The sequence below is a fragment of the Amblyraja radiata genome, chromosome 1 (genome assembly GCF_010909765.2).
Source record: "Amblyraja radiata isolate CabotCenter1 chromosome 1, sAmbRad1.1.pri, whole genome shotgun sequence".
Classification (NCBI taxonomy): domain Eukaryota; kingdom Metazoa; phylum Chordata; class Chondrichthyes; order Rajiformes; family Rajidae; genus Amblyraja; species Amblyraja radiata.
Window position 1 is genome coordinate 27838757 of NC_045956.1, and position 18710 is coordinate 27857466.

At 45.9% G+C, this 18710-nt stretch overlaps 1 protein-coding gene across 2 annotated transcripts in view; it reads right to left on the reverse strand.

Annotated features, from left to right (window-relative positions):
- The window catches only part of cpe (carboxypeptidase E), a 98207-nt gene that overhangs the window by 20337 nt on the left and 59160 nt on the right, over positions 1–18710 (reverse strand). Inside the window, exons 2-5 of one of the 2 annotated variants that reach the window (XM_033019069.1) lie at positions 16263–16459; positions 8157–8324; positions 4955–5072; positions 524–706 (exon numbers count right to left, since the gene is read on the reverse strand). In XM_033019069.1, the coding sequence (XP_032874960.1) occupies positions 524–706; positions 4955–5072; positions 8157–8324; positions 16263–16459 (666 nt within the window). Of the gene's footprint in view, positions 1–523; positions 707–4954; positions 5073–8156; positions 8349–16262; positions 16460–18710 lie in introns of both variants that reach the window. The other variant, XM_033019059.1, reaches the window with a different exon arrangement.

Sequence of the window (18710 nt, forward strand, 5' to 3'; positions counted from 1 at the left end):
CAGGGATATGGACCTAGGTATGGTTAGTATAGTAAGACCTGAGTGATCTCCTGGACAAGTGTCGATCGCCTGGATTGGGGTCGGAGAGGAATTTCCCGGATTTTTTTCCCGAATTGGACCTGGGTTTTTATCCGTTTTTTTGCCTCTCCCAGGAGATCACGAGGTTTTTGGGGTGGAGAGGGGTGATAGCGGTATAAAGGGGAGGGTAGTGTCTTGTGTTCTGTGTCTTGTGTCTACTGTTTGTGGGTGAGTGTGTCTGTTTAGTGTTCAGCCATGAGCGAGTGGCGGTGCGGGCTCGACGGACCTGGTGGTCTACTCTCGCACCTACTTTCTATGTTTCTATGTTTCTAAGGGTGTCAAAGATGAGAGGGAAAAGGTAGGAGGATGGGTTTGAGGGGGGGAAATGGATCAGCCACAATTGAATGGCAGAGCAAACTCGATTGGCTGAATGGCCTAATTCTGCTCCTATGTTTTATGGTCCATTGTCTAAGACAGTGCTGCCTATGGATTGATTTTCACTTACCCCCTGGAACACTATACCAAGCTCCTCCATTTGTAGTTCCATCAATAAAGCTGCTGTCATCATCATTCTTGCGGCATGGTTGTCTATTAGGGTTCGACATGACCGGATTCAAAGAAGCATAAGCTTCCGACAGGCTTTTAAAAATCTTGTCATCTGGGCACGCACTGTATTCATGTGAAGAACCTGTTAAACAAGCGCACACATTTGAAACAAATAATTACAGAGGATATCATTGGAAACTTATTTTCATTACCACGATCATTGGTCCAAAATATAACAATGCAGTTCTTCCTTCCTGCAGTGATGTATCATGTGAGGCTCTATAATGCGCTGATCAGGCCGCATTTGGAGCATTGTGAGCTGTTTTGGGCACCAAATCTGAGGAAGGATGTGCTGGCTCTGGAGAGGGTCTGGAGTCAGCTTACAGAAATGATCCCAGGAATGAGTGGGTTAACATATGAGGAGCATTTGTTAGTAAGTGTCCGGCAGCAGCAGCGGAGACCCGACTCGGCCCCGAAGCTGTGGCGGCGGCGGCAGCAGCGGAGACCCGACTCGGCCCCGAAGCTGTGGCGGCGGCGGCAGCAGCAGCGGTAGCGGAGACCCGACTTGGCCCCGAAGCTGTGGCGGCGGCAGCAGCAGCGGAGACCCGACTCGGCCCCGAAGTTGTAGCGGCGGCGGCAGCAGCAGCGGAGACCCGACTCGGCCCCGGAACCGTGGCGGCGGCAGTGGAGACCCGACTCTCGGAGCTGTGGCGGCGGCAGCGACCACCCGCGGAGTTTGAACCGTCGCCTCGGCGCAGAGGGAGAACAAAGGGAAGAGACAGAGACTTTAAGATTTTGCCTTCCACCACAGTGAGGAGGTGTTTGGTGAACTTGTGTGGAGATGTTAAATTTGTGTTGATTGTGTGTTTTTGTCATTTTTTAATTATATGTATGACTGCAGGGAAACAACATTTCGTTCAGACCGAAAGGTCTGAATGACAATAAACGAATCTAATCTAATCTAATCTAATTTGATGGCACTGGGCCTGGAGTTTAGAAGGATGAGGGGGTACCTCATTGAAACATACCGAATATCCCTTGATTTCATTAGCCCCAAGAGCTCAATCTAACTCTCCCTTGAAAACATGCAGCGGATTGGCCTCCACTGCCTTCTGTGGCAGAGAATTCCACAGATTCACAACCAGTTGGAATATAAGGTGCTGTTTCTTTTAGCTTGCATTTGGCCTCGCCATGGCAGTGGAGAAGGCCGAGGACAGTCAGATCAGTGTGGGAATGCGAAGGGGGAGTGCTACAGGATGCTCGCATGGGCACGTGTGCTCTACAAAGTCACCTCGTCTACACTTGGTCTCGCTGGTGTAGAGGAAGCCACGCATGAGCACTCAATCAGACTGGAGAAGATACTTGTGTGTGTGTGTGTATGTATATATATGGGTGTATACTGTATATATGTGTGTGTGTACTTGTGAGTATGTGTATATACACACTGATTTTTTTTTTCTCTCTCGTTTATTATATTGTTTACAGTGTACTATGTTTACATATTCTGTTGTGCTGCTGCAATTAAGAATTTCATTGTTCTATTTGGGACATATGAGAATAAAACACTCTTGAATCTTTGCCTCACCTGATAGCTAACAGTAAAGGGGCTGTCCCACTGCGGGAACCTAATTCGCGAGTTTAGAAGTGTTTACCCTCGACTCATACTCGCAGCATGGTTGACATGAGGTCCTAGGAGGTCTTTGTAGCTCTCCTGCATGCTCGAGAGTAGTCCCCGCGTACTCGAGGCCTCAGCTAGGTCACGGAGTTTTTTTCAACATGCTGAAAAATGCCCGCGAGTAAAAAAAGATGGCCATGGAAAAAAATCAATATTTTTTTACTCGTAGGTTTAGTCGCAGGTCGTAGTAGGTTGGCATATTATTCCTAGGTAATCGAGGGTAGTCGAAGGTAATCAAAGGTAGTCGTAGATAGTCTTCAACATAGTCTAAGGAGGTCGAGGAAGGTCGAAGGTCTTCTACATAGTCGAAGGAGGTCTTCAACATGACACTTTTTCACACTCTCCTAAACTCTTCTACACTCGCCAATTAGGTCCCCGCAGTGGGACAGCCCCTTAAGAGGAATTACTTAGCACCAGCGATAGCAGAGCACGTGTTCCCATGTGAGTTTCCACTATTGGGAGAGTCTAGGACTGGAGGTCATAGCCTCAGAATTAAAGGATGTTCTTTTAGGAAGCAGATGAGGAGAAATTTCTTTAGTCAGAGGGTGGTGAATCCGTGGAATTATTTTCCACAGAAGGCCGTAGAGGCCAAGTCAGGGTGTCAGGGGTTATAGGGAGAAGGCAGGAGAATGGGGTTAGGAGGGAGCGATAGACCAGCCATGAATGAATGGCAGAGTTGACGCGATGGGCCGAATGTCCTAATTCTACTATCACTTATGACCTTATGAATTCAGGTGCCGTTGCTGCCTGCAAAGGTGAGAAAACAAGCATTGCTTTGGTGTGCCTTTAATGCTTACATTGTAGGCAAACTCAGATGCTGGTCATGTGAATTCCTGTGCAGGCCAAAGAGACTGTCGCAATGTAGGATAGACACAAAACGCTGGAGTAACTCAGAGGGACAGGCAGCATCTCTGGAGAGAAGGAATGAGTGACGTTTCAGGTTGAGATCCTTCTTCAGATTCCAATCACAATGTGGGATTTACCAGAGGGCGAGTGTGTGGAAATCTACTTGAGGCAAGAAGAGTAACTTGGAGTCTACTATTTTTGTTATCGTCCAATTGGGGAACTGCAGCAGATCTCCTGCCCAATATTGTATTGCATTGTATATATTCCAGTATATATCTTGACACTGTAATCTGCCTCCCCCTCTAAAAGACTTTTTAAATATCAATGTCCAGAAAGCGCCTAAACGTTGTACTTGTTGCTCACTTCGTGGTCGCCTTTGCCAATATGAATAATCTTGTGTGTTTGCAAAACCACGGGCGGAGGTGTCAACGGGCATGAACGTTCACCCCACACACCGCATTTTACCTCAGGTTTATCAGGCAGAATTGGAGGTTTGAATAGGCTGCATCAAACAAAAACATAATATTGACCAAGTTAAACCCAAACTAAATTTGGCAGCACCACAAACGGGTGATGGCGGCACGGTGGCGCAGCGGCAGAGCTGCTGCCCTACAGTGCTAGAGACCTGGATTCGATCCCGACTACGGGTGCTGTCTGTATGGAGTTTGCACGTTCTCCCCGTGACCTGCCTGGGTTTTCGCTGGGATCTTCGGATTCCTCCCCACATTCCAAAGACATGCAGGTTTGTAGGTTGATTGGCTTGGTATAAGTGTAAATTGTCCCTAGTGCGTGTAGATAGTGTTAGTGTGCGGAGATCGCTGGTCAGCACAGACTCTATGGGCCGAAGGGCCTGTTTTTCCGCACTGTATCTCTAAACTAAACTATGTTTTGAAAAGTCAACCTGACATTTGGCTGCAAAGGGAAGTTTGTAGTGAAGCAAATAAACTGCTGCTGAAAATGCTCCTGGTGACAGGTGGAGTTGCATAGCCTTCACCTGCACCAACAGTGGATGTTTGCCCACTGCCTTGCATTTTTGTGGCCACCTTATTCAGTCCTGAACCTTAATTGAAACATATTGAAACATATCTTATTGAAACATATAAGATTATTAAGGGTTTGAACACGCTAGAGGCAGGAAACATGTTCCCGACGTTGGTGGAGTCCAGAACCAGGGGCTACAGTTTAAGAATAAGCGGTAGGCCATTTAGAACGGAGATGAGGAAAAACGTTTTCACACACAGTTGTGGTCTGTGGAATTCTCTGCCTCAGAGGGCGGTGGAGGCCGGTTCTCTGGATTCTTTCAAGAGAGAGCTAAATAGGGCTCTTAAAGATAGCGGAGTCTGGGGATATGGGGAGAAGGCAGGAACAGGGTACTAATTGTGGATGATCAGTCATCACATTGAATCACATATGTGCTGGCTCGAAGGGAAAATGGCCTACTCCTGCACATATTGTCAATTAATTTAACAGAAAGTAAAAAAAAGACAAAATGTTGGAGTAACTCAATGGGTCAACATGGACAGGCAACTCGAGAGTCCAAAGAAGGGTCCTGACCTGAAGCGTCACCTATCCATATTCTCCAGAGACGCTGCCTGACCTGCTGAGTTACTCTGAATCTGATGAAGGGTCTCGAACCGAAACGTCGCCTATTTCCTTTGCTCCATGGATGCTTCTTCACCCACTGAGTTTCTCCAGCTTTTTTGTCTACCTGCTGAGTTACTCCATCACTTTGTGTCTTTTTTTCTTGTAAACCAGCGTCTGCAATTACTTGTGTCCTCAGAAAGTAGAATGCTGGCATTGCTTTATATTCATTTTATGCTCCACTTATGCAATCAAAACACAATTCACCGGATTTCTTGGAATATTTACCTGTTCGAGTCTCGTCGTAAGGATAGTTTGCCACAACATCGCCTCCGTGGAGATTTGCAGAGAGCACGAATGGAATATCCATGATCCACTGGATGACAGCTTTAGTCTCGGGAGCGAGCTGCAGAATAATACTTTCTCAGTACAACAATGCATCAAACAATTGCAACAGATTTTACAAATGCTTGGGATGCAGAGGATATTAACAACCACTATGAAACTGGATGTGGGCTTTTCTTACAATGATGTTAAGCACAAAAACAAAACACAAAGTCTGAAGTACCTCAGCAGGTCAGGCAGCGTCTGTGGAGAGAATGTACAGACAACATTTCGAATCTGGACCATTTATCAGACTTTAAAGTCCTGTTCTGAATTATCACCTATCGATTCCCGCCACAGAGGCTGCCTGCCAGTAAGTTCCTCCAGCACTTTGTGTTTTGCTCAAGATTCCAGCATCGGCAGTTTCATGTGGCTCAATGCTAAGAACGAGAGATTTGTTATTTCCTGAGCCAGTGATTTCCTTCTTGTATTTTGAATCATTCAGGACCAAATAACAAACTTCCGGAAGCACCTAGCAGGTCAGGCAGCATCTATGGAGGCAATGTAATCATCAACAGTCAACTTCGCCTGGGTCCAACCATCACTTACCAGCCCTGCCTCACCCTTGCCTACAGTCATAGAGTGATATAGTGTGGAAACAGGCCCTTCGGCCCAACTTGCCCACACCGGCCAACATGTCCCTGCTACACTAGTCCTACCTGCCCACATTTGGCCCATTTCCCTCTGAACCTGACCTATTGATGTACCTGTTTCTTAAATGTTGGGATAGGCCCAGCCTCAACTACCTCCTCTAGCAGCTTGTTCCATACACCCACTACACTTTGTGTGAAAAAGTTACCCCTCAGATTCCTATTAAATCTTTTTCCCCTCATCTTCAACCTATGTCCTCTGGTCCTCAAGGTTCAAGGTTCATTTATGGTCATCCGATAAAAACGTGCTTCCACACGAATCATGAACGAAATTTGTACTCAGGTCCGAGCAGCGTAATAGTGCAGTAAGACATCAATAAAGTGCAGTAAAGACATCAATAAATTCTAACATATAAAAACCTTCCACATCATTCCCCTACTTTGGGCACAAGACTCTGCATCTACTCGATCTATTCCTCATGTTTTATACACCTCTAAAAGATCACCCCTCATCCTCCAGCACTCCAAGGAATAGAGTCCCAGCCGACTCAACCTCTCACCTCTTTACACTGACTACCTCTCCTATACAATCTCAGCCCTGATGCAGGGTCCCAACCCGAAATGTCGACCATCCCTCAGCCTCCACACACGCGTTCCTCCAGCAGTTTCTTATTTGCTCCAGAATGCAGCATCTTGTGTCCCACATTGTGGCCTGATAGGTTACCGGGCAAAGCCTTTTTCAACTTGACTGTATCGCTTTCCAAATTAGCTTGTGATCCTTGTTCGGGAAAACATGCTAATCATCTCCACACCGTTCCAATTTTAGTGGAGTCGCTGATTGAAACAAGGCCGGAGCTTCAACAAAGAGCAAATACGCCACCTAGTGGATTTATTCAATATTTTGTTGCACTGCACACTATTTGGTACAATAGCATTGTGTCAGACATTAGCATAAAGATTCAGGGCAAAGGGCCTTTCCAGATCTGTACATTTACCGGCATAGTGAAACGACTTCATTTGTAAACCGCATGTTATTGGACAGTATGGCCTGAGGCTTGATATAGACAGCACATTGTGTTCCATGAACAAGGTACATCAATCAAAGCAGTAATCTACAGGACATTTTCAATCATGCATGTTGCATTAGTTTTGATTTTCCCAGCTGCTGCTCGCAGTAAATGCAGCAAATTAACTTTGCTAGTGCCAGAGGGTGAATGGGACACACACGCACACACACAGGCAGAGGAACCATGCGAATTGTGACAGGCTTGGACAGAGTGGATGTGGGGAGGATGTTTCCACTAGTGGGAGAGTCAAGGACTAGATGCCATAGCCTCAGAATTAAAGGACGTTCCTTTAGGAAGGAGATGAGGAGGAATTTCTGTAGTCAGAGGTTGGTGAATCTGTGGAATTCTTTGCCGCAGAAGGCTGTGGAGGCCAAGTCAATTAATATTTTTAAGGCAGAGATAGATAGATTCTTGATTAGTACGGGTGTAAGAGGTTATGGGGAGAAGGCAGGGGAATGGGGTTAGGAGGAAGGGATAGATCAGCTATGGTTAAATGGTGGAGTAGATGATGGGCCGAATGGCCTAATTTTTCTCCTATCACTTATGACTTTATGACCATGCAAGACTAATTTTAAAGCCAGCCCACAACAAAACATTGCCACTGATGGCTGGCCCAGTTACAAGAGAGGATTGCACAAGGAGCGTAGAGCAGTAATCCTTTCCTGCTTTCTCCCCATATCCCTTGATTCAATTAGCCCTAAGAGCTAAATCTAGTCGTGGGTAGTCGGTTACAGTATGTGTGAGGATAATAGGCCGATGGAACCAGGGCCTTCTAGATATCTAGAATATCTAGAAAGAACATGATCTAGAATGGGTGTTTAGAGGGTTTAGTCATCAGGCATTCACAGGCCTGCACCCAGTTTTCCTGAAAGTGATGATTGGACACTTAAGGTCCACAAGTTCAGAAACTGAGCTGCTCATAAAGTGATGTGGGAAGAGACTGCAGATGCTGGAATCTGAAGCAACACTCAAGGAGTTGGAGGAGCTCAGTGGGTCAGGCAGCATCTGGAAAGGGAATGGACAGGCGACGTTTCGGGGCCAGGACACTTCTTGAGACTCAGGAGATGGTGAACTGGCATTTGTCCGTGGGGATCATGGTCAAGGGGTAGGGACAAGGAGGTGTCTGAGAGCTTGCGCCTAGACTCAGCATCACCAATCTGACACATTACAAGGCCACTTCTCTCACATCAGCGGGTTTGATGACAATATTGGGATTGCAACTCAGTGAGCGGGGGGGAGGAGGGGGGGTGAAACCTCACCCAGTCCATTCCCTCCCCAGTTGCTGCCTGGCCTGCTGAGTTCCTCCAGCACTTGGTGCATTGCTCACATGTAACACCATGAGCTTCGTTCAGGGTTATAGGACATACGTTGCCTGTGGACCAACGTAAGGTCACTCTGCAGCAGAGAAGGGTCCCTCTTTAGTCCCAGGAACCCATCGGCACACCCTACCTTTGGATTGCGCTCCACGGAAAGCTTTGAGTTTTTCAGAAGATGGTTATTGGGGCCTCCTTCCTGTTCATAAACGTAAATGATTCTGTCGAGATCAGGGAAGTTCCTGTTGAGGTCGACCCCCTCTGCGTTGGTGCGGCCCACAAACCAGTCCTTCATGTCGTCCACCTGGAAGAGAAAAACAGGGGAAGACTGGACACCATCAATCAGCTGTGGCAATGAATGGTGTCCTCAATGCAAGTGTCCACATTTTCCTTGAAAATTTGGGGCGGCACGGTGGCGCAGGGGTAAAGTTGCAGCACTTGCAGCGCCGGAGGCCCAGGTTCGATCCCGACTACAGGTGCTGTCTGTACGGAGTTTGTACGTTCTCCCCGTGACCTGCGAGCGGTTTTCTCTGAGATCTTCGGTTTCCTCCCACACTCCAAAGACATACAGGTTTGACGGTAAATTGGCTTGGCATAAGTGTAAATTGTCCCTGGTGTGTGAAGGGTACTGTGTGGGGTGGATTCAGTGGGCCGATGGGCCTGTTTCCACGCTCTCTCTAAACTAAACTAAATTTGCAAATGACTAAAGAAACCAGCTGTCATTGAACAGGATAAACAGGAACAGATGTTCTCAGAGAAAGAAGAAATTATAAACATATCTTCAGAAACACGCATAAGCTGCTAAAAAGAATTAACTCTTAAGACAGAACTTAACGTTCTCATTATGCTAAAGACAGAGAAGCAAAATCAGTACAGAGGAGATAACCTTGAAACTGCTCTAGGATTTTGGATTTTGGATTTTTTTTGCCACTTTGCATCATATATGTACAGCACAAACTGCTGGAGTAATTTAACGGGTCAGGTAGCATCTCTGGAGAACACTGAGAGTCCACGTTTCGGGTCAGGGAAGGGTCCCAACACAAAATTTTGCCTACCGATGTGCTCCAGAGATAGTACTAATGAGATACCACTTTATGCTCTCCACAAGATTCCAGCATTTGCAGTTCCTTGTTTAGCTTAGTTTAGTTTAGATATACAGCGTGGAAACAGGCCCTTCGGCCCACTGGGTCCGCACCGATCAGCGATCCCCGCGCATTAACACTATGCTACACACACTATGGACAATTTACACATACCCAGCCAACTAACCTACAAACCTGTACGTCTTTGGAGTGTGGGAGGAAGCCGAAGATCTCGGAGGAAACCCACGCAGGTCACGGGGAGGACGTACAAACTCCTGTAGTCGGGATCGAACCCGGGTCTCCGGCGCTGCATTCGCTGTAAGGCAGCAACTCTACCGCTGCGCTACCGTGATCACCCACGGTGTGCTATGGACGGCTTCCTAGCATGCACGCTCGCACACTAGAGAATCATTGAGTTATGTAAGCACAGAAGCAGGCCCGTCAGCCACCATGTTCATGCTGTCTGTTGTACCTGTCTATACTTATCCCATTCGTTCCATTAGCTCCATTTACCCACATTTGGTCAGACGTTCATGCAGGAGGCGGTAGATGAATAAGAATGTATTTGGATTATATTTCCCTCACCACCACAAGAATCTCAGTTCAGTTTAGTTTAATTGTCACGTGTAACTAGTCAGCAGAAAGACAATACATGATTATAATCGAGCCATTTACAGTGTATAGATACATGATAAGGGATTAACGTTTAGTGCAAGGTAAAGCCAGCAAAGTCCGATCAAGGATAGTCGAGGGTCACCAATGAGGTAGATAGTAGTTCAGCACTGCTCTCTGGTTGTGGTAGGATGACTCAGTTGCCTGATAACAGCTGGGAAGAAACTGTCCCTGAATCTGGAGGTGTGCGTTTTCACACTTTTATACCTTTTGCCTGATGGGAGAGGCGAGAAGAGGGAGTGGCCAGGGTACGACTCGTCCTTGATTATGATGCTGGCCTTGCCGAGGCAGCGTGAGGTATAAATAATTAAATAAATCGATTATTTGCTGATTTGACAATAATGAGTGGCAGCACACGTATTAATAACCAGAATCTGTGTTTACAGAGTTGACGTGGATAAGCTTTTCCCACTGAGAGTAGGGAAGATTCAAACAAGGGGACATGACTTGAGAATTAAGGGACAGAAGTTTAGGGGTAACATGAGGGGGAACTTCTTTACTCAGAGAGTGGTGGCTGTGTGGAATGAGCTTCCAGCGAAGGTGGTGGAGGCAGGTTCGTTTTTATCATTTAAAAATAAATTGGATAGTTATATGGACGGGAAAGGAATGGAGGGTTATGGTCTGAGCGCAGGTATATGGGACTAGGGGAGAATACGTGTTCGGCACGGACTAGAAGGGTCGAGATGGCCTGTTTCCGTGCTGTAATTGTTATATGGTTATATTATATGGTTAAAACATTGTGAAGTAACACAGATGCCATCTTCCAGCAGAACTATCCTGACAACAATATTTTGAGTCAATATCTTTTCTGTCCACAAGATGGTGCCAGGATCCAAGGTTTTAAACTCCCATTAATGTCCCTGAACATCAGGCAACATTGAATTCCTCGCCCCATGTAACTCACGTCTGCCCATCCGGGAGTAAATGAAAATCAAAAATAACACAGTAAAAGGTGTGAATAAGAATAGAAGTGGTGCGAATTGTGAAGCCAGAGGAGGGAAGAAGGGGGGCAGGGGGGAGAGGCGCAGGAAGGGATAAAATTATTGCGTGTCCAAATGGGTCACAGGAATGGGGGGGGGGGGGGGGGGGGCGGCACAGAGATGCAGCGACTGAGTTGTTGCTTCATAGCAAATGCAGCGCCAGAGTTCCGGGTTTGATACCGACTACGGGTGTTATCTGTACGGAGTTTGTACGTTCTCCCCGTGACCTGCGTGGGTTCACCACACTCCAAAGACGTACCGGTTTGTAGGTTAATTGGCTTGGTGTAAATGTAAAAAAAATGTTTAAAAAAAATTGGTCCTATTCCCCAATTCTACCTCTGCTACATTGATGACTGCATTCGTGCTACCTCCTGCACCCATGCAGAACTCACTGACTTCATCCACTTCACCACTAATTTCCATCCGGCACTCAAATTAACATGGACCATTTCCAACACTTCCCTACCGCTTCTAGATCTCACCATCTCCATCGCTGGTAACAGACTACTGACCAACATCTACTACAAACCAACCGACTTCCATAGTTATCTTGGCTACGCTTCTTCCCACCCTGCTTCCTGTTAGGACTCGATCCCCTACTCTCAATTCCTCTGTCTACGCCACATCTGTGCCCAGGATGAGGTGTTCCATACTAGGGCATCGGAGATATTCTCATTCTTTGGGAACAGAGGTTCCCCTCTTCCATTTTAGATGAGGCTCTCACTAGGGTCTACTCCATATCCCGCAGCTCTGCTCTTACTACTCCTCCCCCTATTCGTAACAAGGGCAGAGTCCCCCTTGTTCTCACCTTCCACCCCATCAGCCGTCACATACAACATATAATCCTCCGACATTTTCACCACCTCAAATGGGATCCCACTACTGGCCACATCTTCCCATCTCCACCACTTTCTGCTTTCCGCAGAGACCATTTCCTCCATAACTCCCTGGTCAATTTGGCCCTTCCCACCCAAACCATCCCCTCCCCGGGTACTTTCCCCTTCAACCGCAGGAGATGCAACACTTGTCCCTTTACCTCCCCCCTCAATTCCATCCAAGGACCTTATCAGTCTTTCCAGGTGAGGCAAAGGTTAACTTGCACCTCCTCCAACCTCATCTACTGCATCCGCTGTTTCAGGTATCAACTTCTCTACATCGGTGAGACCAAGTGCAGGCTCGGTGATGGTTTGGCAGAACACCTCCGCTCAGTTCAGCGTAACCAACCTGATCTCCCAGTTGCTCAGCACTACAACTCCCCCTCCCATTCTCAATCTGACCTTTCTGTCCTAGGCCTCCTCCATTGTCAAAGTGAGGCCCAGCGCAGATTGGAGGAACAGCACCTCATATTTCACTTGGGTAGTTTACACCCCAGCGGTATGAACATTAACTTCTCCAATTTCAGATAGCCCTTGCTTTCTCCCTGTTTCCCCTCCCACTTCCAAGTTCTCCTACATCCTTCTGTCTCCTCCCACTTTCTATCTTTTTCCGCCCTCCCCCCGACATCAGTCTGAAGAAGAGTCTCGACCCGTAACGTCACCCATTCCTTCTCTCCATGGATGCTGCCTCACCCGCTGAGTTACTCCAGCATTTTGTGTCTATCTTCGAATTTATCCAGCATCTGCAGTTCTTTCTCACAAATGTCATCCTTCCCCCACCACTCTTCCACTGTCTCCCCTCACCACCAACACAATCAGTCTGAAGAAGGGTCCCAACCCGAAAAGTCATCTATAAAGGTTCCCCAGAAAGGCTACCTGGCCCGCAAAGTTACTCCACCACTTTGTGTCTTTTATTGAGTGCAGCATTTGGGACATTATGTTACGGTGCACAAGGCATTAGTAAGGCCACACTTGGAGCATTGTGTCCAGTTGTATCCCCCTGTTGTAGGAAGGATGTCAGTAAGCTGGAAAGAGTGCAAAGATTTGACAAGGATGTTGCCAGGATTCAATGGGGCTGAACAATAGGGAAAGATTGGGCAGACATGGATTCTATTTCTTGGAGCACAGCTGGCTAACGGATGGTCATAGAGTGATACAGTGTGGAAGCAGGCCCACCGGCCAACAATGTCCCAGCTACACTAGTCCCACTTGCCTGTGCTTGGTCCGTAACCTTCCAAACCTGTCCTATCCATGTATCTGTCCAACTGTTTTTTAAACAATGGGATAGTCCCAGCCTCAACTACCTCCTCTGGCAGCTTATTCCATACACCCACCACCCTCGGATAATAAATATTTTCTCCTTCACCTTGAACCTATGTCCTCTGGTCCTCAATTCCCCTACTCGGGGTAAAAGACTGTGCATCTACCCGATCTATTCCTCTCATGATTTTGTACACCTCTATAAGATCTCCCCTTACATTCCTACGCTCCATGGAATAGAGACCCAGCCTACTCAACCTCTCCCTATAGCTCACGCCCTCTAGTCCTGGCAACATCCTCGTAAATCTTTTCTGAACCATCTCAAGCTTGACAATATCTTTCCTATAACATGGTGCCCAGAACTGAACACAATATTCTAAATGCGGCCTCACCAACGTCTTATACAACTGCAACATGACCTCCCAACGTCTATACTCAATACTCTGACTGATGAAGGCCAAAGTGCCAAAAGCCTTTTTGACCATCTTATCTACCTGCGACTCGACCTTCAAGGAACCATACACCTGTACTCCTAGATCCCTCTGCTCTACAACACTACCACGCTTACCATTCACTGTGTACGTCCTGCCCGTGTTCGACGTCCCAAAATGCAACACCTCACACTTCTCTGTATTCTCTGGTATTATGGAGGTGTATAAAAACATGAGGGAAATAGAAAGGCTAGTATTTTACCAAGCATAGGGGAATCAAGAACTAGAGGACATACATTTTAGGTGAGAGGGGAAAAATGTAATGGGATCCCGAGGGGCAATATTTTCACACAGAGGGTGCTGGATGGGTAGTATGAGCTGCCAGTGGAGGTATTTGAGGCAGGTTCTAGAACAGCAGCTAAAAGGCACCTGGATAAGTACAAGGATAGGAAAGGTTTAGAGCGATATGGGCCAAAGTCAGACAAATGGGATTATTTGAGATCTTGGTCGGAATGCATAATTTGGCCTGAAGGCTTTGTTTCCATGCTGTTTGACTCATTGACGAAGTGGACACCTCACAGTTCCCAAATGAAACCTCAGTCCATGCTGGAGTAACTCAGTGGGACAGGCAGCGTTTCTGGAGAGAAGGAATGGGTGACGTTTTGGGTCGAGACCCTTCTTCAGACTGAAAGGCAAATGAGAGATATAGACAAACATCGACCCGTATATGGTTCTCGACCCGAAGCGTGGCCAATTCCTTCTCTCCAGAGATGTTGCCTAACCCACTGAGTTACTCCAGCTTTTTGTGTCCATCTTCGGTTTAAACCAGCATCCGCATTTCCTTCCTACAGTTGTACCACCAGGGGCGCCGGGGGAGATGGCCGCCCTGCCGGCAGTCTGTTCGTTTTTTCATCTTTTTATTATTTTTAGCGTTTGTTGAAAGTGTGTTTTAATGTAGCTCGGTTTGTTTTGTGTGGGGGGAGGGGGGAGGGGGGAGGGGGGAGGGGATCGGGGGAAACTTTTTTTCGGGTTCCTACCTTCCCGGAGATGTCCGAACGCCGCTGGCTACGGGAGTCAAGACCGTCCCGTCAACTGGGGCTCAAAGCCCACGACCGAGGAAGAACTAAGGGAAAGGCCTTGAACTTTATTTCGCCTTCCATCACAGTGAGGAATGTGTAGTAGCCACTTTGGTGGATGTTCATGTTAAAATGTGTTTTGAGTGATCAGTTGCTTTAATTGTATGACTGACCTGGCCAGTGAAATTCGTTGTATGTTGTAAAACATACTTGGCGAATAAAATATGATTCTGATTCTGATTCTACATCGTGCATGCTGAGGTGCTGATTTCAGACCTGCGATTCCACACCAGCTGCCATTGCCAGTCCTGGTGTAGGCTGTAAAGGTGGTTAACATAGAAACATAGAAATTAGGTGCAGGAGTAGGCCATTCGGCCCTTCAAGCCTGCACCGCCATTCAATATGATCATGGCTGATCATCCAACTCAGTATCCCGTACCTGCCTTCTCTCCATACCCTCTGATCCCCTTAGCCACAAGGGCCACATCTAACTCCCTCTTAAATATGGCCAATGAACTGGCCTCGACTACCCTCTGTGGCAGAGAGTTCCAGAGATTCACCACTCTCTGTGTGAAAAAAGTTCTTCTCATCTCGGTTTTAAAGGATTTCCCCCTTATCCTTAAGCTGTGACCCCTTGTCCTGGACTTCCCCAACATCGGGAGCAATCTTCCTGCATCTAGCCTGTCCAACCCCTTAAGAATTTTGTAAGTTTCTATAAGATCCCCTCTCAATCTCCTAAATTCTAGAGAGTATAAACCAAGTCTATCCAGTCTTTCTTCATAAGACAGTCCTGACATCCCAGGAATCAGTCTGGTGAACCTTCTCTGCACTCCCTCTATGGCAATAATGTCCTTCCTCAGATTTGAGTTCTTTGATTCCCAATGGGAAATGAATCAGGTGGCAATATCACCAGCCTTGGCCATACTGACTGCATCTTTGAATACCTTGCTGAATGTTACAGTGTAGACTCACATAAAGAAAGAAACCATGCTTCAATGGAAGAAGGATCTTCAACGGAGTGAAAAGACTCGGTTTAAGTACAAGCATAACATTTCAACATTTTAAAATATCAATGTTTCTAAACACAATTTTATCCATTAACTCTCCTTCTAAAGAGGTAGAGAGAGGGATCAAAATCGTTACAAGTATCTAAAGGAATATATGTCGGATGCTGCAGATGCTGGTTTAAACCGAAGATAAGACACAAAAAGCTGGAGTAACTCAGCGGGACAGGCAGCATCATTGGAGAAAAAGAAAAGGAAGAGGTGACTTTTCGGGTCGAAACCCTTCTTCAGTGGAAGAAGGATCTCGGCCCGATACGTCACCTATTTCTTCTCTCCGGAGTTGCTGCCTGGCATGCTGAGTTACTCCAGCTTTTTTGTCTATCCAAAGGAATATACCTTGCATGGTTGCTATCTGACTCCTGAAGGAATCATTGTTTCAAACCTTTAGATACTACCACGTACTCTTCTGCTTATGTGTAGGAAAGAACTGTAGATACTGATTTAAGCCAAAGATAGACACAAAATGCTGGAGTAACTCAGCGGGTCAGGCAGCATCGATGGAAGACGGAATGGGTGACGTTTTGGGTCGTGTCCCTTCTTCAGTTTGAGTTACTCCAGCATTTTGTGTCTATCTGCTCTTTCTTTTAGCTCTGTCTCATTGGGTTATTCTGTTAATGCATATTAATATTCTTTTGCACTATTTGGATTTTGCAATGCAATCTGGGACTAACATATTGTTGCATTTATCATTACTGTAGGTATATTCTTTACTCTGTGAGCTTCATGTGAACTAGGAATTTGATTGCACCCTCGTGTATATGACAATAATCTAATCTAATTTCATCACACGGTCTGGATTTACCTGTGAATAAGCCTTCTCAAAGCCATCAGGATTCATGGAGGGCATAATGTGAATCCGCGTGCTATGAATCAAGTTGACAATCGTCTCATTTCCATTCTGGTACTCATTGCATAGATACTGTGCCAGGAAGACAAGCAGTTCTCTTCCCACTGCCTCGTTCCCATGCATGTTGCCAACGTATTTAAATTCTGGCTCTCCTGTAAAAACAGAGAAGGTGCGTGAGGATTATGACAAGATTTGTGCCCCTCGGGCACCTCATACAATGCTGGAACCCTTTGGGAACATACAAAGGAAAAGCGAAAGACTTTGCTCCAAATCCACAAGCTTCCCCCCCCCCCCACCCCCACCCCCTTACACTTACATTGGCTTTTCCTAACACAGTGGATAAGACAACCTGTTCTTTAAATGTCAGGCTACGTTGTCTTCTTGGAAACGAGGGAGCAGATATCAGCTCCTTCCATTGCAACCACTTGTGTGAGAAGATCCTTGCCACAAACGGCCACAGATAGAGAGTGGTGGCACGATGGCGCAGCGGTAGAGTTGCTGCCTTGCAGCACCAGGGACCCGGGTTCCATCCCGATTACGGGTGCGGAGTTTGTACGTTCTCCCCCTGACCTGCGTGGGGTTTTGTCCGAGATCTTCGGTTTCCTCCCACTCCAAAGACGTACAGGTTTGTAGGTTAATTGGCTCGGTGTAATTGTAAATTGTTCCCAGTGTGTGTAGGATAGTGTTAATGTGCGGCGATCACTGGTCGGTGCCGACTCAGTGGACCGAAGCTGTATCTCTAAAGTTTCCATGCTGTATCTCTAAAGTAAAATAAAAGATCATGAGGAATTTGGTCATTTACATGCAGAGACGCAGGTATACACTTTGTTAATAGAGACTGAGCTACGAAATGCAAATGGTAAAGGGGGGGTTACAGATAAATTAAAAAATAAACCAGTATGTATAATCTCCGGGGGGGGAAAGGAGAAATGTTTTGTTGTTGAAAATATTGCAAATTACCATGAATTCGTTACCTTGCCATCTATTGATTAGCAGGGAGGAGTAATTGGTTGTCATCAGTAACACAAAACTTAAACACCAGTGAATGGAAAACATAGAATACGTTGAAAAATAGGTGCAGGAGTAGGCCATTCGGCCCACCGAGTCAGCACCGCCATTCAATATGATTATGGTTGATCATCTAAAATCAGTACCCCGTGCCTGCTTTTTCCCCCATATCCGTTAGCCCTGAGAGCTAAATTTCTCTTGAAAACATCCAGTGCATTGGCAGAGAATTCCACAGTTTCACAACTCTCTGGGTGAAAATCACAACTCCTTGAGCGAATAGGCAGCAAATTTAACCCCGATAGAAATGTGTGTTCGCATAGGAATCAAGTTGTCTATCCGTGATCTCTAGTTCCTTCCCTCCAAGATTTTATGCCCCTTGTTTATACTGCAGTAGTAAATGCTTGCAGAACAACAACAGTAATTAAAATCAAACCAAAAGTCATAATAAAACCATGGAAACAATTTATCGATTTGTGAACCACTTTCATAATTTTAAAGCATTTTATGGGTGAATCGGCCAAAAAAATTGATAGAGACAACACTGGAAAGCATTTTTCATCAAAACATGGCAGCGGCAAAATGTAGCTCCGTGCATCTGCCACACACTAGTTTCCTTGTCCCCGTCTAGATTTAGGCACCCACATCTAAATTCAGGAAGCCATCTGCTGCTCCTCCATTCTAGCGGTTTCTTTTTGTCACCTCCCTAAGTGAGAGGTTGTCAGCCAAATTCATTGGATAACAACTTCTCTCTGAGATGACATTGAAAGTTTGCCAACTTATTTTCAGCAGAAGCTTGCAGACAGAGCTGGCTTTCGGCACACCATTTCAGTGTGTGAATCTAGGTTCATTCTGCCAACACACCACGCCAGCCAAACTTCTACAAATACCCTTTTGTAGTTTTATAAATCCCACACTTGTCATGTGGTTTTTGTTTCAAACTTAAGCTTTAAAGTTAATTCAAATAAAATCAAGCAAGGAAAGTAACTGTTCGCACGGGGCTTTGTGCGAGCGTCGCACTGACTGATGGAATGCTCAACTTTCCTCAAACAACAACTTGCTTTTAAAGCTAATTTAGAAACCAAAATGAAAGCAGAAGATAATTTACCATTTGTTTTATCTGTAAAGAATGGACCCCTTCTTTGAAGCTGCAGTATCTAAGTAATAGTCTAAGCCCAAAATTACGTATTACATAAGGTGAGATGTCAAGAGCCAAAAAAGTTCATTGTCATATGTGCCGGGAATGGAATAATGGAATTCTTGTTTGCTGTTTAACAAACTCATTAATGCAAAATACACAGATAAATATATCATAATCAATATTATAACTTAATAATAGTAATACTAGGTAAATACTAGTGCAACATTCAAGTCCGTAAGTAGACATAACCTCATATT